The sequence below is a fragment of the Siphateles boraxobius genome, unplaced genomic scaffold (assembly GCF_051911475.1).
Source record: "Siphateles boraxobius isolate OS27281-9 unplaced genomic scaffold, OSU_SipBor_1 24, whole genome shotgun sequence".
Taxonomy (NCBI): domain Eukaryota; kingdom Metazoa; phylum Chordata; class Actinopteri; order Cypriniformes; family Leuciscidae; genus Siphateles; species Siphateles boraxobius.
Window position 1 is genome coordinate 9,660,920 of NW_027508855.1, and position 24,854 is coordinate 9,685,773.

At 37.0% G+C, this 24,854-nt stretch overlaps 2 protein-coding genes across 2 annotated transcripts; both read right to left on the bottom strand.

Annotated features, from left to right (window-relative positions):
* Positions 1–1,636: 1,636 nt before the first annotated feature.
* Positions 1,637–6,842, bottom strand: bmp10 (bone morphogenetic protein 10). The gene is made up of 2 exons (XM_077241269.1): positions 6,067–6,842; positions 1,637–5,561 (listed from the first exon to the last, which is right to left on the bottom strand). The coding sequence occupies exons 1-2, from the start codon at positions 6,464–6,466 to the stop codon at positions 4,480–4,482; spliced, it is 1,482 nt and encodes a 493-aa protein (XP_077097384.1). The 5' UTR covers positions 6,467–6,842; the 3' UTR covers positions 1,637–4,479.
* Positions 6,843–9,519: 2,677 nt separating this feature from the next.
* arhgap25 (Rho GTPase activating protein 25) lies at positions 9,520–24,817 on the bottom strand. Its single transcript, XM_077241327.1, has 11 exons — positions 24,387–24,817; positions 18,611–18,810; positions 18,122–18,203; positions 17,859–17,972; positions 15,782–15,986; positions 13,643–13,775; positions 13,492–13,565; positions 13,274–13,395; positions 12,523–12,683; positions 11,187–11,800; positions 9,520–10,626 (listed from the first exon to the last, which is right to left on the bottom strand). The coding sequence occupies exons 1-11, from the start codon at positions 24,448–24,450 to the stop codon at positions 10,425–10,427; spliced, it is 1,971 nt and encodes a 656-aa protein (XP_077097442.1). The 5' UTR covers positions 24,451–24,817; the 3' UTR covers positions 9,520–10,424.
* Positions 24,818–24,854: the final 37 nt, after the last annotated feature.

Below are 24,854 nucleotides of genomic sequence, written 5' to 3' on the forward strand. Positions count from 1 at the left end.
AGATGAGGGGGAAGGTTATATTATATTATCTTATATTATATTATCTTATTATGTCGTATTTTATGCAGGATTGACAATGGCAATTATTACATAGGAGGAAGGATGGAAGTAAAAAATCTACCAACACAATATTGGCAATATGGTGGTAGTGGGAAGTGGGATGGTGATGGTAATAACAATGGTAATACATAATAAACGGTTACTTTGTTTACGCATACACACACATACACATAACCACACTCACACCCGCACACATACACACTTAAACACTTAAATCACTCTTGTCACTGCTGGAAGTATGGATTTACAAGATTGCTCACTACTGCACTATGTTGGTTTGTTTGTATGTATGCCTGATTGTTAAATAAAAAAAAAAAAAAAAAAAAAAAAAAAAAAAAAAAAAAAAAAAAAAAGGGAACGAAGGTTACAACAGTAATCGAGATTTTCACCCAAAAATTTTAATCCTGTCATCCATGAAATTTCTGTATGAAATTTGAAAAAACTGCATGACTTTCTTTCTTATATGGAAAATTTAAGAAGATATTTTGAGAAATTTTAGAAATGTTTTTTTTGTGTGAGTGTGTGTCCATACAATGGAAGACAATGATAGCCACATTAGTTTGGTTACCATCAAACATCTTATCCTCTTCATGGTCGTGGGTTTTAGTTAACATAGTTCTTCAAAAAAAAATATTTTGTGTTCCGCAGAAGAATTTTAGTCATACAGATTTGGAATGACATGATGGTTAGTAAATTATAACAGAATACAATTTTTTGGGTGAACTATACCTTTAAGTGAAGGCTGTAGTAAAATATACATATTTTCTCACATATGATTTTATTATTGTTCTCATGAAATGATAAAAATTTGCAAATGTTTTTTTTTTTTTTTATATCAAAGATGATGTGATTTATATTTTGATACCTGTACAAATGTTTTGGTCTGATTCTAACCCAAGTGGAGAGTGAAATTGCCTGCTTACAATTTGCAATCAAAGTTAATTCATTGCTTTTGATGCAGCTAATCAGCTATGAATAGATCAAGAAGCTAAAAATCTTATAGGTAGTAATCTGTTTAGTAATGTGTTTTTATGCCATCTTTATATTGTTTTATACATTTTTGTCTTTCGGAATTCTGACTGACATTACTAATCACATGAAACAATACAATTCCTTAAAAGATTTGCATACCCTTAGAATGTCTGAAGAATTTCTTTTTTGTGGTTTTTATTAACATTGGCATGTCTGTTATTATAAGCACATGCTAATAACTTCCTCTGTCAACACAACAAATGAATACCCGGAATTAGATGACAATATCCAGACACAAATGCTTCAGTAATTGGTCGGAAGGTCCTGAACGGTCATCATTCTAGCTCAATAAACACATTGTTTCCCATCCTGGTCTAACTTTCCTGTCATGGCTTTTGTGGCAAGATAAATGGGAGACAATGACCATCAAGTTTTCAATTAGAGATTAACAGCTTGTTGAGCATCAAAGGTCAAGGACTACATTACGTTTGGTCAAAGTAAAATTTGTTAATAAATACTTTTTTACCAATTACCACAAATTTAAGTAAAAAACAGAAAAACACTGAAAATGTTTACATATTAAATATTTAGGTCACACAGGCAGTTTCTTCAAAATATCATTTTATTTACACACTGTGCGTTTGTACATGGCAAAATACATTGTTTTACGATGGCAACTGGCAATTACCAATTTTAAATACCATATCAAATACATAATGAACAAAGTTAAACACTTCTTAAGCCCCCTTAATCACCATCCCCCCCCCACAAAGAAAAGAAACAAATATATATTGCACAGTCTCAAGCCGCAGAGCAGATGAGCCTGTGTGGTCATTGGTTTCCAGTCAGCTTCCCATGGACGTGGATTTGTTTGACACATGTAAACTATGGACCTTTGAGCTGCTGATCTTCAATGGAAAGTTAGATTTATGAATCGCTCCCACACCCAGTGTCTAAACAGCGAGCTCTGGACTGATTGTGGCTAAATATATCTTATTAAGAATTTATGGAGTATCTGGGTGCATGGGGCAAGAGGATCAACAAACTATTTAAAGATATATACAAATCTTAACAAGACGTCAGTGCTTGAAAAGTGATTGATTAAAGCATGTACAACATCATTGAGTATTTTAACACATACATGATAAAAAGGATAAGTTATTACAACTAATAATTTTATTTTAAATTAATTTATATGCTTATATACCCAAATTCTTTGCACAACATCATATCATGTACTCTGTATAGTGTATGCAGTCATGGACAGTATTGCTATACAAAGTCACCAAAATAATAATAAAAACAAATAAATTAATCAATAAATAAGCTTTATAATAAATCAAAGCAGCAGAACATAACTTGTATTTCAACAACATGAAGTTAACAATATAAAGTCAGAAATGCAAAGTATGCGTCAGGCATGGGAATAATCCTGGCCAATATTATCAGACTGAAATGTCTTGTGAAGGATATCTGTGGGTGGCATGACCTTGCGACAAGACAGTTTCCATTCATCCTCCTGTCCTAATGGTGATAAGGGTCAAAAAAGAGGAGAAGGATGACACTAAGAAGAGTGATGGGGAGTAAACGATGTGTTTTCGCTTTAGGGTAGATTGGGGTCAAAAAGTTGATATGATATAAAAACGGGCAACTGTCCTCTCATTCCCAGGAATCCTAACAGCTGTCTCCCACCCTCTGTGCAGCTTGGAATTGTCTTTGGTCCTCACATAAGTTATTCAGTCCTGACGCCTTCTTATCACAGCCATGCTTAGAGGTGGGAGCACAGCTTGCACGGCATTTGGAGCATGGGTGATGATGGACTCTGTCCCTAATCGAAAAAGCGGGCGGACCAAGCTGTACGACCTGTGCATCCTTTGTCAACCATCCCATTCTCATATCTAAGCAGTGACATGCTGATTTGTGAGGTAATTCCATGATCAAATGCAGACAAGATTTCAGTCTAAAAAATGGTACTGAAGAAAGGAAAAAGTCAGGATTAAGTGGCCCAAGGAAATGTTATTTCATAACAGCTTATTTCTAGATGGTTTGAGACATTCCAGAAAGTCATATCGTCCTTTTTCAATTTCTCTCTTTTATGATCTTCTGTTTATAGCTTAATTTTTGCAGTGAAATATTGGGTCTCATTCACTTATAACTGTGTGGATTATTTCATATTTATACTCACAGGAAAACTTCTTGCAAAAAATTTTCAGCCTAATTCACCACACGTGTGTATGCACATTTGTTCTTAACCCCCTTCTAATATTAATGAAATTGAAGTATTCTAATGGACATTACTTTGACCCGCTCATCTCTGACTGATAGAATCATAATATCATAAATTGTAAAATTAAAAACAAGCATTTTCTGTAAAGTTATTGTGAAAAGCGCTATACAAGTAATTGCTACCTTAAAACTACCTTGACCTACTCTTTCACTGTATATGATGAAATATATTTAATAAGGAATATCAATGTATAAAATTTCATTTTCCACCCGGAATGTGATTTCTGCATGTGTGTGGTTTCAGTTGTAAATTTTAAATGTATTTTAGTACAAAAGTTATTGGAAAATCGTGATTTGTGCGTTTATGCAGATTGTATCCAGATTTCACTCATTAATTTGCGGGTACGCAGTCTATGCACGCTTATTGAATGAGAGCCATTGTCCTGATTGTGTTTTTGCAATACTGACTGCTAACTGTGAATATCCAGATTAGGAGTTGTTCTCAGACACCCTCTGAAGTCCAGACTGGTCCGCTCTGGTCTGTTTTACCCCATCCCGTTCTCTACGACTCTTCTGATAACAATTTCACTTTAACTTGGACAGTTCATATCAAATGCATTCTGTTAGGCAGGAAACTGTGTATTGACTCGGCGTTGTCGTGACAGATACGATACTGAGCTTTGTGGAAACTGGAAACAGACGGTTTCACAGGCTTCTTGTCTCTGGTAGGGTCACTGGACTGACCCTGTGGTGCTTGAGTTTACTGCCATCTCTACAAAACACCCACTTAGCGAGGACTCTGCTGACGCAAATGATATGGGCAAGTATGTAACGAGTTGGAGGTGATATAATCTCTGACTTAAACTTCAGTCTTTACTGATAAGAGCATCTGATATATCACGGCTGATCTTGAGGCGTGTCAGTGGTTCAATTATTGTCTTATGTTCCACCCAATTCTTATTCAGTGGGGATGAAATGGTCACCGTTCCCACTAAGTCTTGCATTGTGGCCCCTTGTCACATGGCTTCAGAACTGTCTGATTCCACAACTGATATCATGAGTCCTGCTAACGTTGTTAAGGTTGGTAGTAGGAGCTCAACCACTGATGTTTGGAAGAAACTTGACATTAAGGCCGTAGACAGTGAATGTCTTTTAGTCTCCTTTCAATCCAATCTCTAAGCTTTTGGCCCAGTTTCACCCCTCTTCCCTGTGTATTAAATACTATCTGCATCCACACTTTGCTACCACCATACCTTCGAATTTATACTGATATGTCACCACACCTGCATCATCTAGGTAGAGTAAGGAGATGGGTTCTAGTTCAGTGGGTACGCAACAAGCCCTGGACACTTTTTGTGGACTTTTCAGACTGACCAAAGTTTGTACAATGGCATGTTTAGTAGGTGTCACATGTTTGGTCAAAGGGTATGTGCATATCCCTGTACACTCGAAGGCTTCATACCCGGTGGGTGCCAGGATCCAGCTGTCCCAGCCAATGTCTTTGAAGTCTACATAGAGGGAGCTCTTTTTACACTGGTTGCCTTTGGCATTGCGCCGAATTCTAGACGCTGTGTCATAGATGAGGTTGGAGCGCATCTGTAGTAGAGCTTCCTCGCTCTGCTCCTCTTCCTCATTCTCATTTTTTTGTCCCATAATTCCTAGGTCATCCCAAAGGCCTGTCAACCCCAGATCAAAGTTGTCCTGAATGCCTGGCCCAGCCGTCTCATGCTGGATCAGCTCATTCAGCTCTCGTTTGTCTCCACGGTGGTCTCCGCTCTGGTCATCAGAGAACACGATCATTAAGGGTTTGTGTTTGTCCTCAGGGCTTGTGTCAATGTCCATGTCCCCTCTTATGGCATTGCCTTCATTCCCACCCTCAGATCCCACCACACTCTGAGAGTTCAAACTGGCTATGTGAACCTCCAGCCTGTGGGTGGTGCCATAGTCTGATTTCCGCCAAAGGTGCACCGCATCGGTCATGTCAAAGGATTCCCACCCATTATCTGTACCATAAACCTGCCGAGACGCCAACTCCACTATTTCTGTTTCTCCCTCTTGCCTGGTTTGATTTCCTTCCTCAATATTGTCACCTCTTATTTGCTGACTGCTGTTTATTTCATGCTGTTTGACCTCATATATGGTCACTTTTCTGTCAACACCAGCGTATTTGTTGCGGTCCGTTTGGACCAGAGTGTACAGTCGGAGCTCAGCTGTAGTGACTCTCTCGTGATGTGGAATTGACACGTTGAAGAGAAGTGGGTGTAGTCTCACTCCACCAGGTCCCATGCTGCAAGGGGAGGAGTCTGAAAAGAACAACACTAAAATTTAGGGATTCAAATTCTCGTTTTCATTAATGAATTTTATATATATATATATATATATATATATATATATATATATATATTTGTATGTGTGTATTTAGGAAAGGCCGTCTAGCTAATATGAAAGTAACTGGGTGAAATTAAGGTCAAAATTACACTTTTTGCATTCATTTATAAACATGTAGATGAATAAACATTCAAAATAAAATGGTGCACATCAAAAACACAATATTTCTATAATATTTCTTCATAATTCAACATCATAAGTGTTCAATTTGAATTAATGTGTGTTTATTTTAAAAAGTGCACAAAAAAAAAAGTAAAATAAGTAATATTATGAAAATATTTAGGTATCATTATTGTATATTTGTACCCACAGTAGAAAAATATTTTACTGCTATCACAAGCTTTTACAAAAAATAAAAAAATAAAAATAAAAATAAAAACACTTTAACAGCCCTCGGTGGAAAAGTAAATAAACATTTACCTTCATTTTTAAAGCTGCGTACTATGTTTGCAGAAGGCATTGCTGTTCGGTCATTGGCAAAGCGGTTGTAGAGCTCCAGCATGTACTCAGGGGGCTCTACGCGAGTGGCCCCTGGCTGCACATGGGAAGCGGGACGTGTCAAGTTAAAGGTTCGTAGAAACTGTCCCTTTAGGGTTTCCAGCAAGCTCTGCATGTCCACCTCACTGTCCTGCTCCAGGAGTGAAGGATCCAGAACCCCTCCATGTCCGTCATCCAACCCTGGAACGATCCGAAGCCTCTCCGGAGAGCCAATAGGGTTACTTTGTGCACTTAAAGGCCCCCAGAAAAGCAGGAAAAAGGCCAATGAAACAGATTTGGTGGATGAACACATAATCCAGAAGTAATTCCTGCTGCCAGCCATGATGTAAGGCAAATGGTTTGTGTATCAGCAATAGGTGCAGAGTTTCACAGGAGGGAAATCTGGATCTACAGATCCAGAGACAAATAGCCTTAATTTGAAGTGCTCAACTCTTGCTTCTGGATAGAAGTTGTCGCTGCACTGCAGAATGTAGGAAAGTAGAGCCGTCCTGTGCAGTTTTGGTTTTTACACGTAGCTGCACACTGTTAACTGCATTAAAATGCCTCTATTCCTGAACTCTGAGCATTTATTCTTCTTCTCACCTTTTGATGTCTGAAAAGTTTGGGCTTGAGGGTGGTTTCACTACGTGAAATAGATGTCCCTCTGTGGCATCTCTTTTCAAATGTTTTTTCCTCTCTCTCTCTCTCTCTCTCTCTCTCTGTCTGACTCTTGCTCTGCCTACTTTCTCTCTCTATCCCTTATCTACAAACTAGGAAGCTCTGCATTTCTAGTGTGTGTGTGTGTGTGTGTGTGTGTGTGTGTGAACCGTTATCTGCTTTCGTTTCCTTAATGAGGATTTTGTAAACATTGCTCTGATACGTGCAGAAGGCCCTTCCTTTGTTTGGGTGGGTGAGCCAGGCCAGATTTTGGGCCTAGTGTTTATTTGTTTTTCCTATGATTTCCTATGAGTGTTGGGACCCATGTTCATTGACCATTTCTTTTTGACAAACATCTGAAGACTGCCTCCGTATCTTTGAACAAGAGAGGATATATATCGGTGGTGACGGAAATTGAAATGAAATGAGGTGTAAGAGGTTGCAGGAGACTGAAAACAACCACTTTTTGCCATTACAATTCTGTTATCAGAGAATGTCTCTCAAAGCGGTTTTTAAGCATTTGACTAGCATCAATTACGATGAAATGAGTTTGCAGTGCTTGAAAATGAAATTTTTCCTTATGGAAAATAAAAAAAGGTGTTCAAACTCTGGACAGACGACTATAACACTTTAACACTAAAAACAACACATACTACTTAGGATTCTGTGCATGTGAATATTTTTTGTTTGTATTTCCACTGACTTCTGGAGCATTTTATCTTCTGTAGGGTGTGCAGCAGGGTGCCTGGTGAAGAGCTTCTGCGCTCACGGGCAAAAACAAACCACTCACTCGGAAGTGGAGGGAAGCCCTTATCACTCGTCCTCTGGGGCTGACACAGCTCTGTAGCCATTGGAACACGTCTCCAGAGGCTCAGGATGTCAAGTAGCCTACCCAATAGAGTGACTTCATACTGGGGCATTTCCCTACCCGACAAAACTGTATTGATGAGGTTATTATCAGAGGAATGCTTCAGTCAGAGTAACTACTTCAAATACTTCCCAAAGATCATTTTCAGCCTATTTGATCCAAGCTTTATTTCCTCTAAACTGGCCCCTTTTTCACTCCCAAGGCCCCCAAAGAGTTATTGAGAGGTTGAATTAAAATAAGAAATATCTTGATAATTAGTTGTTTTAGCTTATTAAACTTAGACTCTAGGAACCATGCTTTTTCAGAAGGAAAGGGATGAAAGGGTGAATTACCAAAACTGTGTCCTTTTTTAGATTATTGCACTTGAACGGTCAGAAACTGACAAAATTGTCAAAATGCCCATCTTGGCGAGTACATAAACACTGTGTTGAAACACAGAACGTATTAACACATTGATACGTTCTTGATGTGAACGTATCAATGTAAACAGTTGAGTGTATCAGTATATTAATCCGTGCATCAGCTCTTAAAGTAACACAGCCTAAAATTCCTGCTGCTGTCTGTGTCATTAATGTTAATCAAACAACAAAAGAGAGCGAGAAGAATTAATCTATTCAATTTATTCAATTTCTGTAGTATCCCTGTACCTGAATACTTTTACTTACATGAAAAACTTAAAGCACTTGCATTTGTATTTTTTTATTTCACTTTTGCTTCTGCTTGTAATTTGTTTATTTGTTCTTGTTTACTTGTCTTTTTCGTCGCTTTAATTCAAGGTTGAAATTAAACTTGTAAACTCATGCACAACAGAAATACCCAGGCTGAACAATCATTTAGGTGAGATAAATGTAATTTAAAAAAAAAACTTTTTAGCGGTTGTGAAGTCATTACTATTAGTAATTACTAATACTACTACTAGTTTTTACCATTATTACAGCTGCTGTTGATGAGTGACTGTTTTTCGCCATTGTTTTTCACCTACTATAAGCTATACTATTATGGGACATGCATGTAACTTTCTGTAACTGTGTATGTAACTGCTCTAGTGGTGAATAAACAAAAACTGAATGCGTCTTGCGGAAGAACATTGTAGCTGCACAACTTCTCTTGAGTCACGTAGATACTGGGCTACTCCGCAGAGGCTACTCCGTAGTCTGAATATAAACACTTATTATAGGCGTACCATAACCGTAGTAATGCAGGATAAGACAAAACACAGTTTGGAAGATGGGTTCATGATGTCCTCGCTCATTACATAGCCTACATTTTGAACAAAAAAAAGTTAGCGTACCTAAATTAGGGTTAACCTATGTGTATGAAATGTTGACCCAGTAACCAGTTGTCACATGCTGTAATGGTCACCCTCACTTTCTTCCTATCAAGATAATCTTTCTTATGTAGGAGATACATTTGATCACAGTGTTGTTTATCTTTGAAACTATTGTTCTGCTTTGATGAGATCAATTTACCTAAGTGTACAAGAAAAACAACTGAAGAAATGTCCATTGAAAACCCTCACAGAACAAATTGGAATCTACCACATGAACGACTCTGAACAACATATATTCATATAATCCGCATTTTGTTGATTTTTAGCAGCACATTGTCCGTATAATCCAATAGGAAATTCCCTCCCTATCATTTAATTATGACAGCTGACAGACACAATGCTATCTGGTCTCTTCCTTACGTAATGCCTAATGTCTTTTTACCCCTTCCTTGAAAACACAGATGTGGTCTCTTGTGTGAATTCGAATCTAAAAAAGCATTCTTCTCATTGCTCTCTCACACTGTCACATTTTATCTCCACTGACACATTATCTCTTTCTGACTGCAACCAGACAACAGAAGTGAAGGTGGAGGAAAGAAAAGCCAGATAAAACTGTTTACTTACTGACAGTAATCCACAATTTTTTGTTTCCTTTTCACCAAATTGTTCATAGACTCTAACGGAGTCTAATGCAGTCTAGTGATCACATAAATAATAACAGTTTTAAAACTCAGCACACAATAGTTCTTTCATTTATTATTTATAATTAAAGGTGGAAAATAATTTCTTTCTGTTGAAAAAAATGGCTTAAACCTAAGATACTTTTCTGGCCTTACCCATGCAGCTAAAATATGTTCTAAGAACTTTTGTTCTAAGAACTAATGTTCAAATTAGATTATGAAAACTTTATTTCTGAATGTTCTCAGAACGTTCAAAACGTCCAGTTTTTCAAATATATATATATATATATATATATATATATATATATATATATATATATATATATATATATATGTTGGTTATGTGAATGTTAAAAAGTAAACATTGATCTATAAATAACACCTTTGTGCTAATATTTTGATAAGGTTATTAAAGAGCAGATAACTTTGAATTAACGTAAAAAAAAACTGAGATCCATTAGAAAATACTAATATTTCAACAGAAATAATTAAATAGTCTTTATAAATCTCTAAACTGTTCAGTCCAACACTGCATAATTTCAGAGTTCACATCTTGTCTTGTTACAAATCCCAATCCCAATGTGAAACCAAATAACTAGGTCATATCTATAATTTCTGTACATAAGGTGTCAGATATTGTAGAGGTTTTACTTCCGTCAAATCATGGACAGAAACTGAGAGATGGACATTACCACTGGTCTTATTTCGAAGACATTATTTACAGCAGTTCAAGGTGAAACAATGGAGTTGTCCAGATAGCTCATCTTGTACTCCTGTGAGAAGCTAGACAGGAGTAAGCTTGAACTTTGTTTGTTTGATGGTGGCACTAAGATGGTCCACCAGTGGGTCTGTTGAGGAACTCCTGAATCTCTCTGTTGAGCTGCTCATTGCGCGTGAGAGCTTCGTCCCTGCTTCGCTCTGTGTTGCGCAGTAAGATCTCTAATGCAGCTTTGCAGCGTCTCTCTGCCTCTAGTGCTGCCTGTAACTCTACCACTGTAGCGCTCAGCTCTTTGTTCTTCTGCTGGAGACTAAAGGTACAAACACACACACACAATATACATTTATATATTATCAACATTAATAATAATAATAATTGTTCCAAATCAGCATATTAGAATGATTCCTGAAGGATCATGCGACTGAAGACTGGAGTAATGGCTGCTAAAAATTCAGCTTTTCTCTTACAAGAATAAATTAGCTCTCCAATAAGTTTTATTTATTTTATCTTTTGTATATTATAATTATATGTATTTAATATAACATTTTATTTATTACAAAATTCAACCAAATCACCTCGATCCCTGCCACAACAAGGGTGTTCTGGGTGGTTGCTAGATTGTTTCTAGGGTGTATAAGTGATTGCTAGGTAGTGGTTACTTATTTGGTCACATAAAAAGAGCTCATTCCCAAGTCTCTGACATTCTGGCCCTTAAATGTCATTATAATGGATTTTTTTTTTGTCTGTTTTATTGTCTTGCGTGCAAAAAAATCTATGTCTGGAGGATGTTTGTTCAAATCCCTGACCCTTAGCAAACACTGCTAATTACTGTGAAGCAAATAATCAACACATGTATGTACTGTGCTATACCTGCTGATGATGTTTGTTGAGTCTGTGTTTTCTTGCTGTGCTCCATTGCTTTTCTGTAGAGCAGGGTCTACTGGTGTTGCTGGTTTCTCTCTGCTCAAAGCCACCACACTCTCCTTGTTTCTCGGCTGAGGTTTGGGCATTGGGGCTGTGCTCTGTGCCTGTGTTTTTGGAGCGTCTATCTGCTTGACTACAACATCGCTACCTGTCTTATACACACCTGTGTCCTCTGTGTCCGTTTGTCCTACCACTTTTTCCTTTTCACTTTTCTGCTCTCCAGAAAATAGTGTCACTTTCTGCATGTCGAGTATCTTAAAGATGTCCTCTGAGAATGTTTTCTCGTCATTCTCGTTAAAGCTCTCCTGGAACCTGCTCCAACGATCCCAAGTGGGCTCACGGCCTGTTCTTCCCGCTGCTGGACAGCCCAAGCTGGGTAGAGTTTGCGTCCTCTTTCTGGGGCTGTCGGGCCACGGGTCCATTGTGGGCGAAAATGCAGAGGAAGGAGAAAGTGGTGTGTCTTCTGACCCTGCTTCAGATGACAACTCGTCCCTCTTCTCGTCCTCAGGTGTGTCTACTTCCTCTTCCTCCGGAGATTCAGACAGGGAGGACACTTCACACTTTGAGAAAAGAGTGGTGCGATCAGTTTAGAGGTGCAGGTGTGAAAGTACTGCTGTGAAAGCTCCCAAAGAAAAATTTAACCTTAAAGAACAGTAGATATTTTCTTAAATATGACTAAATTGTAATTTTTTCCAGCTTTTGTTTTATTTTATTTTATTTGTATTTTTTTAATAAATTACATTATAAATAATGTGACATCTAACTGCTTAAAATTTATGCAGAAAATGTGAAAACAATTGTTACAAAGAGCAATTTCTAGCTGAATATTTTAGAACTGATTAAATATTTAAAAATGTTGAAATTGCCTGTTATTTCCAAGCATAAAAGACAGCGTATTTATGCTTGTAACTTTTATACACTAGTTCAACGAGTAACAAATTAATATTTTTACTCAGCAAGAACATTAAATTGAACTTTAAAAGAAATGTATAATATTACAAAAGATTTCTATTTCAAATAAATGCTGTTCTTTTGAACCTCCTATTCATCAAGAACTTCTGGAGAGAAGAAAAAAAGGTTTCTGCAAAATTAAACTTGAGCACCAAATCAGCATATTAGAATGATTTCTGAAGGATTGGAAGGCTGGAGTAATGATGCTGAAAATTCAGCTTTGCCATCACAGGAATAAATAACATTTTAAAATAGAAAAAAATATATATTACTATTTTTCTAAATTTGTGAACGGTAGTGTCTGGAAGTTGTTGGATAATGTGATCGGTACCTCTGCAGACTCCCAGCCCACAAAACTGCGAGGGTTATTGGTCTTCTTGCTTTTGTTTTTCTTGCTGGGAAGAGGAGACGGCAGCTTATCTTTGGAGGGTGGGAAAAGACGCTCATGGTGTCTGATCATAACCGTCATTACCTTCTGTATCATGGGAGTTCCTGTGTATGTGAGCAAGAGGTGAGAACACGGATCATTACCACTGCAATGTGTCAACCAATAACACCCTACTTGTTATCCTATTCTTACTCATTGCAGTTCAGGTTAAATACCCCATGAAGTTCCAGTGTTAAAACATCTCTTGCTGAAACAAAGCAGTTTTTTTAGGCAATAGCCTTTAGTTTAAAACATATCCTCCAACTACTGAACTACAACTAAATATAGCATAAAAAAGAAGTGTTATCATGCCATTCTGAATTCAGCTTGATGTGCTTCTTTTGCTAGTTAGTACCAGGTGGCTTTAGGAAATGGGACTATTTCATTTAAAAGAGCTTTTTATTGGATAAAAATACTACAAATTGGAGCAAGAAATGATCAAAATTTTGGGTTGATTTTTCACAGAACACAAATACCTATTTTGCAATATTAAAACTGTATATATTGTATAGTATTTTGTAATTGTTTAATACAGTATATTAACATTGTATCTAAAGGCTATCTGGTAAATAGATATTGTATATTTGGTTTCCTCATTGGTTATTTTAAAAACAATGTAGAACAATGTTTTATGAGTCTTAGGTTGATAACTGACCCTTCATCATACTGATGGCGTCCTCCACTTGCGGTTTGAACAGGTTTACCCCCATCACTGTGGCCAGATTCTCAACACTCATCTTATTCACCTTTGAGTTTTGTTGGACCTCAAAAAGGAATCTGCATTAACAAATATGGATATATGTCAGCATTTCACACATTTTGCTGTTATCAATGTCTGATCTGTTTTTACACTCTTAGTAATCCATACAGTACCTGCAGATGTAACTAAGGAGGTTGTAGTTAACTTTTGGCAGAAGGCTGATTTGTTTCTCCAGATTTTCTTTGCCCTGGAATTGATCAGATTGCAATTAGTCAAAGAATCCTTACTCGTCTGCTATACTGTCTTTGTGAATGTGATTCTCACAGCTGCAGTGGTGGCATCCAGCATCAGAGTGCTGTCAAGGAAGTCCTGATACTGAGTCCATGGCACAACAGGTTCAGGAAGCTCTCTGAGGTACAACTTGAGTAAGGACCCCACCGTGTGGACATCAGTGTCACTGCAGGGAGAAGGTATAAACAAAGTTTGACATTCAGTCATTATTACAGTCTACTATTCTTGTTTTCAGACAGAACTTTTTTTTTTTGTGCATTAGAAAGTGAAAAAAGTTACTTGTCGAATGTATATGTGCGTGTGTTGAATGGCAAGATCTCTGTTAGTCAGGACAGGATGTGGCTCAGCCGCAGATCATCGATGTGTACCAGGTTCCTCTGAAATACTGTGCTACTGTCACATGTCTACTCTCATGCTTTTGCTCTCTCTCTCTCTCTCTCTCTCTCTCTCTCTCTCTCTCTCTCTCTCTCTCTCTCTCTCTCTCTCTCGTTCAGATCTAGTTTAAACTTTCTGGGTCAAACCCTTTACCTATGCTACTTCCTCAAAAAGCCTGTGAAGACTATAGTGCTGTGTTTCACCATACATGGTCATGCAGAGTGTGGTTATCCACATAAAAGCCCAATTCGCATGCATACTTAGAAGAACACTGCAAAAATAGAAGTCTGGAAACCAATGGTGATCTGACACAGGTACAAAAATCATATGAAAATGAAATATTTTAGCAGATTTATGATTATTTCTTTATTGTTGAACATTTATTTAATGATCATTTGATTTATTTAATTATCTCTTCAAAGTAACTTCTGATGTTATTACAAACAAAATCAATAAAATAATAATAAAAAGACATTAAATTAAGTTTTTAACATATACACTATCATTCACAAAGAAATTAATTCATTTATTCAGCAAGGACCCATATAATTGATCGAAGGTGACAGTAAAGACATTTATAATGTTACAAAATGTTTTTATTTCATATAAAATCTGTCTGTTTTTTATGTTGAGGTTGCAACAAGGATTCATTAAATTAGGTAAAGACATAACAGACTTCTTCAAAAAATAATAAATATATTAAAGAAACGTTTGAAAGGTAGTGTACTATGGTAATATTATGCTATCCTTTGGATTACCTTGAAAATGCCATGGTATGCGAATAGCCTGTAATTATTCAGTAGAATGGTATAGAAGCTGGTTTCCATGAGGTGAAACCCAAAGGCCTTCACTGTCTATTAGCTTTAAATAATTATATATATATATATATATATATATATATATATATATATATATATATATATATATATATATATATATATATATGGGAGTGTACAGCATTGAAAATGACATTCTATAACCGAACTCGCTCCAGTAAATTTTCCGGACTCCCAACCTCATCTCAGCAAAACCCTGCTATGTAAACAAAACCGGACTGGACAACTAGTTTTCTTTAAGGTTACACAGTGCAAGAGAGCCCTTCTTTGCTGAACATGAGTTTGATAACTTACAAAGATGTGGATATAATCTGTGTGTCATCTGAAGGTTTTAGATCCAGTATTCCTGGTCAGTTTTGTGGTCTGAGCATGACGCAAATGCTCCTCTTTCACTCTATTAAAGCCGCTGTCAGTTAACTTGACAGATGAACGTGCGCATCGACTTTTTGTCATTTCAAATGTGATAAGACTTTACAGTTTTATTTATGTCGCCATCTTTGCAATTCCTTTAGTCACTGTCACTATGATAACAGTTGATAGATACAATTGTAAGTTTAAACATACAGTGTTGTAAGCTGCTGTGTGAACGGGATATTTCGACACTCAAATACTCAAATCATACACAAAACTGTCCATGGTAAAAGAAAAAAAGGATTTTACTGGTGTTATCAAGGATTTTTTAGCTAGAAAAACAAGGAAGAAGCATTTCTAAAGTCATGTCATTTGAATTCGTTCATATTAGCGTACAAATTGGAAAGTCTATGTGTTGACTAAGTGACATTTGTTTTTGTAGCCCAGGGGACTCTGGTTATCTTAAGGCACCCCATATATTAGTGTTACCATTGCATACCATTACTGGCCTATGGTACCACCATAATACTTTTTTTGTAAACATTTGCTTTATTCAAATCCGTTCTCTTCTAGACTATCCCTGAGCCATTCCAGACATGTGAAACTTTACCTGGGGAAAGAGGGTCTTTCTCCAGCATCAAAGGCCTCTCTGAACTGCTTGACCTGGTTGTCCTGTCCTGGCAGGCGAAAAATGCCCTCCTCATTCAAACCATGCTCTCTGATGAATTCAGCACACTTCTCCACCAGGATGGGCACCAGTCGATGCCCAAATTTCTTCTCATACACCATGATGTCTGAAAGGCTCTTTCCAAATACTTTGAAGAAAGAAACATAACTCTTTTATTGCATAGCAGTGGCAGTTCATGGATTCATATCGTTATGAATAGAACACCCTTTGGACATTTTACATTAGACACTCAGCATAAACAAGAGGCAAATTATTATACATAGTGCGTCTTTAAGGGATAGTTCACCCCAAACAATTCTGTCATTAATTACTCACCCTCATGTCGTTCCAAACCTATAAGACTTTTGATTCATCTTTGGAACACAAATGAATCTCTGAAGAGCTTTCTGTCCCTCCATTGACAGCTATGCAACTACCACTTTGACGCTTCTAAAAGTTCATAAAGAGATCGTAAAACTAATTCATATGAATTGAGCAGTTTAGTCCACATTTTTTGAAGAGATGACTGCTTTATATGAACAGATTGAATTTAGGCTTTTATTCACATATAAAGATTCATCAACTCGCATATTAGTTGTGGTAAACGGACGATGTACACGTTACATCATAGGAATGGCATCTACGCTAATGTTAGTCTTTCTACTTATTCCGAGGTTCACTGTAATCAGCTGGATCCAGACCGTATCCAGATGAGATGGTGGACCTGCGCCTAGACACGACCCCAACACATCCCTGAAATGCCAACAGAGATTGTGTCAACTAGACTCTCCCCTGTGAAGGCCTCATCGACACAACAGCCATCGGCACTGATCCTCAACAAACTCGTCTCCATACCGGCGTGAGTCCGATCTTCAACCAGATGGATAATGTTCTGATTGTTCCAAAGCAATCTGACTTCTGACCTATAATGTTGCCTGAATCATAATCATACACTGTTCGTTCATTGGCCAGAGGAGAACTGGCCACCTGATGGAGTTTTGGTTCCTTGCCATTGTCGCCTTTTTCCACCTTTGTTGTCATTGGCCTGGCTTGCTTAGTTGGGGACATTAAATTTAACATTTAATTTAATATTCAACAATGATGTTGATCTGCCTGCATTGACACTATTATACAAGAACTGAGCTGAGCTGGACAATGACATCATGGTTTACTCCAGAGTGGTAATATATATAATGAACTAAATTAATAACTTTTTTAAAACAAAAATGAAACATCACTGAACTTATTAAGCTGGACTGTGATGCTATTTTCCTCTGGAAACAAATTTTTTTGCATTATTTTCCTGTTATCTCTGTAAAGCTGCTTTGAAACAATCTGTATTGTAAAAAGCGCTATATAAATAAATGTGACTTGACTTGTGAAGGTTCATTCTCGTGCGATACGCAGCACGTTTTAGCTTCTGCAAGAACCAATGAGGTTTGTTCTCACGTCTCAGGCATGTTCGGTTGAGCTTCTGTTTATCTTTGCGGATCAATATGTGAATAAAAGACTAAATTCAATCTGTTCATCATATAAAGCGATCAAGTCTTTTGGGAAAATTTGGACTAAACCACTCAATTCATATGGATTAGTTTTATGATCTCTTTATGAATTTTTCGCGTCAAAGTAGTACTTGCGTAGCTGTTGATGGAAAGATAGAAAGCTCTCAGATTTCATCAAAAAGATCTTCAATTGTGTTCTGAAGATGAACGAAAGTCTTACAGGTTTGGAATGACATGTGGGTGAGTAAATGATGACAGAATTTTCATTTTTGGGTGAACTAAACCTTTAACCTGAAATCATTAAAAAAAAAACATTGTTATGTTTTAGGGATAAAGGAAATGTCTGTAAAATTTAACAATCTTCTGGCAGCAAATGAAAAGGTAGCTTTTCCATTCTTCCACAGATCTTTTCTTACAGTGTATAAGAAAATTAGTGTATATTAGAACCTCCTCAATCTATCGTTAACCTTATAGACAAATATGTATGGTATATTTTTTTTATGACGAACAATAAATACCTCCATTGGACCGTGATCCAATGGCCTTGCGGATGGAGCGCACCCACTCTTCCATCTCGCTCTGACTGGTCGCCATGAGAACATAGGCATCTCGCTCCCGATCTGTACTGCTAGCTGTGGCATCAGGGACACAAGAAAAAACTCTATGATATTCCCTTCCAACACATATAGTAGCCCATGAGATCATCGTATACACTGTAAACAACTAGCATATATAACAGGCCTGTGAGACACAGTGCTACAGAAGTATAAAAATAACTCACCTGGGATAATCTCAAACAGGAATTTATCATCTGCATTTGATGGCAGCTCATTAACTTGGCATGAGAACAAAGGTATGGTTCCCTGAGAACAAAATGAGACGAAAGGAAATAGTTTTTTAAATGAAAAAATATTATTTTCTTAGAGAACTTTAGTTTCATTTTTATTTGTTTTTCAAATATCAATATTAGTTTGGCAACATTTTGATGACATATATAGTGAGACTCAAAAGTTTATTTAAATCGAGAAATCAAGATATAATTTGAACATAATGTTTAAATTTAACTTTTCATTTCAAATTTTTTTTAAAGCAGATTAAATAATTAGTTTTAATTTAGTTATTTGACTGACAAGAATGACATTGCATGAAAAAAAAAAAACATTGCATAAAATGAAAATCTCAGGAATGAAGAAATAAAAATATGCATTACAAAATAATAATAATACAAAAATCTCACTGTTTCAATCACTTATGCTTGCATGCCTCCTACCTGGAGAGCGCTCTCTTTGTCGGCCTTATGGTATGTGAGAACGTTTCCTCTCAGCACAAAGTAGCGCAGCTGCCAGTTCTTCACGATGGATCTCTGCTTCTTCAGCCAGCCTGTTTTCAGAGGTTTCTCCATTGATTTCTTAAAACCAGTGTGAGTGGATCCAGGGCTCCCTTCCCCAGGTATAACACTCTTGGAGCGTGCTGAGTGGAAACCGACAACAATTAGGCAGAGAATAAGAAACAGATTCGCAGAGGAGTCCGAGACTTGCAGAAAGTGAAATCACCTTTGACTGAAATAATTTAGTGAGTCTAATTTTATATCATGAAAACACCATCTAGTGTGGTGAATGTCAGTGGTAACTCTCTGAACCCAGCAGCTTCCTGCATGACAAACATTTGCAGACTGGCTGTGATTATCCAAGTGCTGAAGAAAATTGCCTGCTGTAACTTTAGGACCATCACAAATGAAAAGGACAGATCTGCCTGGAACAATACAATAGCCTACCATGCACTTTCAATGTTACTGTGCAATAGATTGTTATAGGTCAAAGGGGTATTATTGGATTTTGACTCTTTCCCACATGGGTTTTGAGAACTGAAACATCAAAGTGGAACATTTCATTGTTCAAAGATTGCCCTTTTATACCTTCAGAAACCTAATGAAGTTCTCAGTTATGTTTCACTCAAGAATCGACCTTCTGCTAAATTTATATATATATATATATATATATATAGGGTGATATCAGCTAAATTGGGCCACTTTTTGGTAAATCGTTTGGGACAATAATACAATACCATATATGCCTTTTCCATGTGTTTTTATGATTAATAATGACTGTTTTTGATAATTTTGTGTTGAAATTATGTAATAAAATATAATTATTTAGGCCCTACATTTCTTGAAACATCAGCTGTGCCAACTTCTTTTGCATGAGCAGTTTCAGGTAAAATGGGTCAGTTGTTCAGGTAAAATGGGCCAGTCAAACTGCAAAGGGAAATAGTAGGCTAATTTATCCTCAATTTTAATTTCAAAACACAATTGCTTATACAGCCACATGACATTTAAACTGCATTAAACAAACATATTCATATGCGCCATTAAAAAAAAACATTTTGGGTGCAAACCCACATATTCAAATGTGCAATTAAAAAAGTCCATTTTGGAACAGCATCAGTAAACTGATGTCAGTGGTGTGTGTGTGTGTGTGTGTGTGTGTGTGTGTGTGTGTGTGTGTGTGTGTGTGTGTGTGTGTGTGTGTGTGTGTGTACATGTGTGTGTGTGTGTGTGTGTGTGTGTGTGTGTGTACATGTGTGTGTATGCGCGCACACACACACACACACACACACACACACACACACACACACACACACGTCTGGTTCGCTATCTTTGTGGGGACTCTCCATAGGCATAATGGTTTTTATACTGTGCAAACTGTATATTCTGTCCCCTTACACTAATCCTACCCCTAAACCTGCCCATCACAGAAAACTTTATTCATTTTTACATTTTCAAAATTCAAAGTTTAATTGAGGGTCAGCGTCAGTTCTGGCAGGCCAAGTAGTAAAGATGCTGCTAACGCTATTGGCCATCACGGTCTCATCAGCGATCTGCTCAGCGGATCTGCATCAGCGCATCAGCTGTTCATCTCCCTTCGCTGCTAATGGCTACGCTCAAATCAGGGCGCCCTATTTAAACAGATTCAGTTCGCTCCTAACTGCTTGCTGCTCGCTCTCTGCAACCAACCACCTCCCCAGCTCCTCCTGGTCGTGTATAACGTGGCATTTGCTATTCTGTCATTGTTGCTGCTCTGTTCATATGGGGGAATAGTTCTGCTCTCCCAGTGCTAAACTGTGAGCGTTCCCTAATGCTGCTGCTGTCCCCCGACTCTCTGTTATTTCATGGTGCTCATGAAAGGTCAGAGGACTCCCTGAACAGAGCCATACCGCCAAATTTCGATTATCAACTGAATTGCAATTTATTCAATACAATTTCCTAATCATTTCTATTATCTTGTGTGTTCTTGACTTAAATGAACCTGACAGAAGTATATTTATTAAACCATTTCCCTCGTGGGGACTGCTGGCTGGTCCACACAATGTAGGTGATCTAAGGTTTTACTATCCTTGTGGGGACATTTGGTCCCCGCAATGTAATATAAACACAGGCAGACACACACACACACACACACACACACACACACACACACACACACACACACACACACACACACACACACGATGGCCCATTTTAGCTGAAACCATGTGCCCATTTTACCTTAGTGGGTTAAGGTAAATTGGGCCACCAAGAAAAACATCACTTTTTCAAAAAATATGTTCATATACCAAACTAACAACATTATTTCTGATTGATGCCATCAAGACAGATATTATGCATATTTTTTTATGCGCATGTTAGTTTTTTTTATAGATTTATCATCCTTATAATATTAAGTTAGATTTGGTATCCCATGCAGGCTACTTATCATGCAGCTTTCTGGTGTAGTCTTTGTTTTGAATGAGTCCCCCGCCCACCATATCAACCATAAACTAATCAAATCACCTGTTACTTGTTAAGCACAGTTATGACAACAGTTTGAAATCATTTGCAGTCATTGGCTCTAAATTCCAGAGGAGCTTGAACCCCCAAACCTTAAATGGCCCATTTTACCTGATATCACCCTATATATAAACACACACACACACAGGTCGACATACAATAAGAGTACAAAGCTCAGAAAACTGTTTGGTTTGGTTCTGAAAAAAACTGAATAACCCTATTGAAATAAATATCTGGTTTGCTGGTTTTATTAGGTTTCCCAAACAGGTCAGACTGGTCTGTTGGGTTTTAGAGTGGTTTTGGACACTTTTCCACTGGTCAGGCTCAAAGATCCGATGGCTGCCAGGCCAAACCAACTTAAATCAGTGAATACCGGCAAAAAATATGTTTTTTTCCAAGCAGGAGAATTATTATTATTATATTATATTATATTTTTATTTTTTTCATCCAGTAATAGTTTTTTTTTTTTTCATTGAAATAGTTACTGGAGTTTGATTGCAGACTTAATTGCAAGTATCTTTGTACACTTGAGAATAGTGTGAAAATAATTCACATTTCTTCTCAGAAAATTCTGCATTTGTGCTTCATTTAAGCCCATTGATGTCTGGAAGAGACAACTAAGAGACTAAAGACATCTAATCTGTAATTTTGCTTTCTGACAGGATAGTCTATAGTAAAGAGAGGGTGGGGTAGGTAGAGACCCATGTGATTGAGAGATGTGATTGAGAGATAAGAAAAAAATGAGATGTTCAGGGTGGTAGAAAATAAGAAAATCATACAAGCATTGCAATCAGCATTCATCATAGTGAAAGCTACTTAGTGAAGCCACAAAACACTTGACTTCATGTGAGTCTCTTTGATAATAAAAGCATCTACAATAAATACATCTCTAAATAGCAAACAATCAGCCATTATCTAATTGACAAGAGATGGTGAAGCTTTTGTAGTCAAATTCGCTATAACCCATTCAGAACAGAGGAAAGGGCAGAAGAGAGAACTAAGATAAACAGGAAGTTTCTAGCTCATCAGCTACAGGAAGTAGAGTTTTTGAAAGATCCCCACCTAACACCAGCTTCTTTGGTCTATTTAGAGAAGATCTTGCCTGATGGAGAGCACGGACCACTGTTCTCTCTCCTGGACCACGGGCCCACACACATTGACCTCACCCATGTCTATGACACACGCTGGGATCAGGGGAGCTTTTATGGTGGGGAAGGGAAGAGAGTAGGTTGAAACTCCCTATGAATTACCAAGGAGATCATAGCAGAGATGCAAGAAGCTGTTTGCGTCAGGCCAATCTGTTCTGCGTCAGGATTAAGTGTATGACATTAGTGAAAAGGGAATGTGTATTATTTACATTCAGCAGCTCAGATACTGTTCTATTGTCTCTGGCTGAGATGCATAATTTGACAGTCTAGCAGCTAAAATAAACATTCAACTAAAATACACATTTTAAAATAATAATTCATCAGTGCATGTTATTTCAAAGAAACAAAATATAATCTTTCATTAAAAGATCTTACTCCACTCCTGAAACAACTTTCAACTAATCATCTGACATCACTATCCTCCGCTTTTGTATTTCCCTATACCAATTTTTTTTTATTAAATACTTGTTTCACGAATACATCATATTACTGAAGTAAAATGGGTAGCAAATTTCAGATGCACAATAACAAAATATGAAAGGTTGATGATCATTTTGTAATTATTTATTTTATGGCTGGTTTACTGATAAATGGCTGATATAAAATGTCTAAATGTTTTTAAAAAAAATCGAAATAGTTAAATATTAATACAGTAAAAAATAATTATGTAGTTTAAATAATAAATAAAATAAATCAGTCATTTAAATTCATAACTTAAATCAATAATTTCAAATGCTACAAGTGAATGTAGACATCACAGCATTAGAATGTTCACTATGAAAGATAGATATTCATTTTGAGAAAATTATGTGGGAAACTATAATGCACATTTAAATATCCAACAACAACTGATATAAAACAGTGACTGATACAAAAATTAAATGCTAAAATAATAATGAATACCTGCCTAAAATGAATATGTCTTAAAACATGTCTAATAAATATCAAGTAACAATACAGTATAACAAAAATGTAAAGCCACCAATGTAAAGAAAACTATCACACTGCAACAAACCCTCGCTCTAATAAACTGGCCTAGATTATCATCCAACGCCTGTGTCTTCATTACAGACATTTACAGAACATTAACCAAATACCTTGCAATGTATACCTGCATAATAGATAATTACCTAGCATCTAATAACATGCTGACATTTTGAGCTGAGAATGAGCATGTTTCTCAGACAAAAGTGAGTGTCGCAGTGTCTTCCTGCCTGCAAAACACAGAGGAAATCACGAATGCTTTGCATCTCCAACAGACAGAGCAGACTGAGACCAGAAACACCATGAGTCACCACCACATACAACCGTAAAACTGCCTTGTTTTATACTCGATTGCTCCATAAAGCTGGTGAAAGACATGCTTTAACTCTTAGCAAGAGATTTAAGTTACACTTTATTTTAAGGTGACGTATTAGTTACATGTTAATACATAGTAATAACAGTAAATTACAAGTAACTAACCCTAAAACAAACACTAACCCTAACTCTATAGCATACTTATAATTATAGTAAGTAGGCTACAATGTAACTGCGTCACCTTAAAATAAAGTATATAACCAATATTTTAAACAGCCTGGAGATTAATGAAAACATGTAGTCAAAACAGTAAAGTACTTGTAGTAAAGTATAGTCAAGTACTAGAAACAATCTTGTCACAACACATCAAAATATCCAACAAATCAAAAGGCGGTTATGGGATTCAACCGAATTACAAGGAAACACATGCGTGTAGCAGATTAGAAGTGCTCAAGAGAATTATATAGCCTCAGGGTGAACGTTCAACAATCACTATGCCACTTATTTCTGTGATTTGCAGATACTGTAAAATCCAAGTTACACTAAACACATCTGGCCATCATGGCCCAGTCAATTACATTTATCATAAAATAAGTCACACATTACATGAGCCAGTGTAGATCAAACCTCTAGTTCCTAGTGACAGGAGGCCTGCTGTGTCAATGAATTCAAAGGAACACACAGAAATCTACACACTTGGCCAAGTGAAATTCCTAAAACACGGAAAAGACTTTGACCTTTGACCAGACACCTAAACGCACAGTGTCACTCACCTATCTTGGCGGTTTCAGCTCTGAACGTGCTGAAGTCCCAGTTGCGAGGTAGTCTCAGAGACATTTCTTCAATTTCAGACAAAAGGTTACACACACAGAGACACACGCGCACACATTCTCTCGTTCACACGCACACACAAACAAACAAACAAACACAAAACACACAGTGAATTCTAAGAGTACATTCTTTCCAGTCAGCCCCTCTTCTCCTCTTTACTTCCTCCTTCCTCTGCTGATCTGAAGCTTCTTCTTTTTTTTCTTTTTAACTTCCAAACACGTTGAATCTTGCCCCTCTGCTTGCCTGTAGATTTTGGGTGACCAAACCAAATTATTTTGAAGTTATTACATCCAGCATGTCTGTCAGACAGTACAGAAATAAAAGAGAAGCACTGTCATCATACCCACAATCTTCTTGTGCTGAGGAAGTGAGTGGCAAATGCAACACAACCACAGATAAAGAATGAATTT

Bases quoted from the DNA above. Each gene is read 5' to 3' on its own strand.
- bmp10 (XM_077241269.1), bottom strand. From the start codon at position 6,466: ATGGCTGGCAGCAGGAATTACTTCTGGATTATGTGTTCATCCACCAAA. The intron at 5,562-6,066 runs GTAAATGTTTAT...TGTTCTTTTCAG, and splicing joins ACGCAGCTTTAAAAATGAAG to ACTCCTCCCCTTGCAGCATG.
- arhgap25 (XM_077241327.1), bottom strand. From the start codon at position 24,450: ATGTCTCTGAGACTACCTCGCAACTGGGACTTCAGCACGTTCAGAGCT. The intron at 13,776-15,781 runs GTAAAGTTTCAC...TTCTCCCTGCAG, and splicing joins GAAAGACCCTCTTTCCCCAG to TGACACTGATGTCCACACGG. The intron at 12,684-13,273 runs GTCAGTTATCAA...TCACATACACAG, and splicing joins CGCCATCAGTATGATGAAGG to GAACTCCCATGATACAGAAG.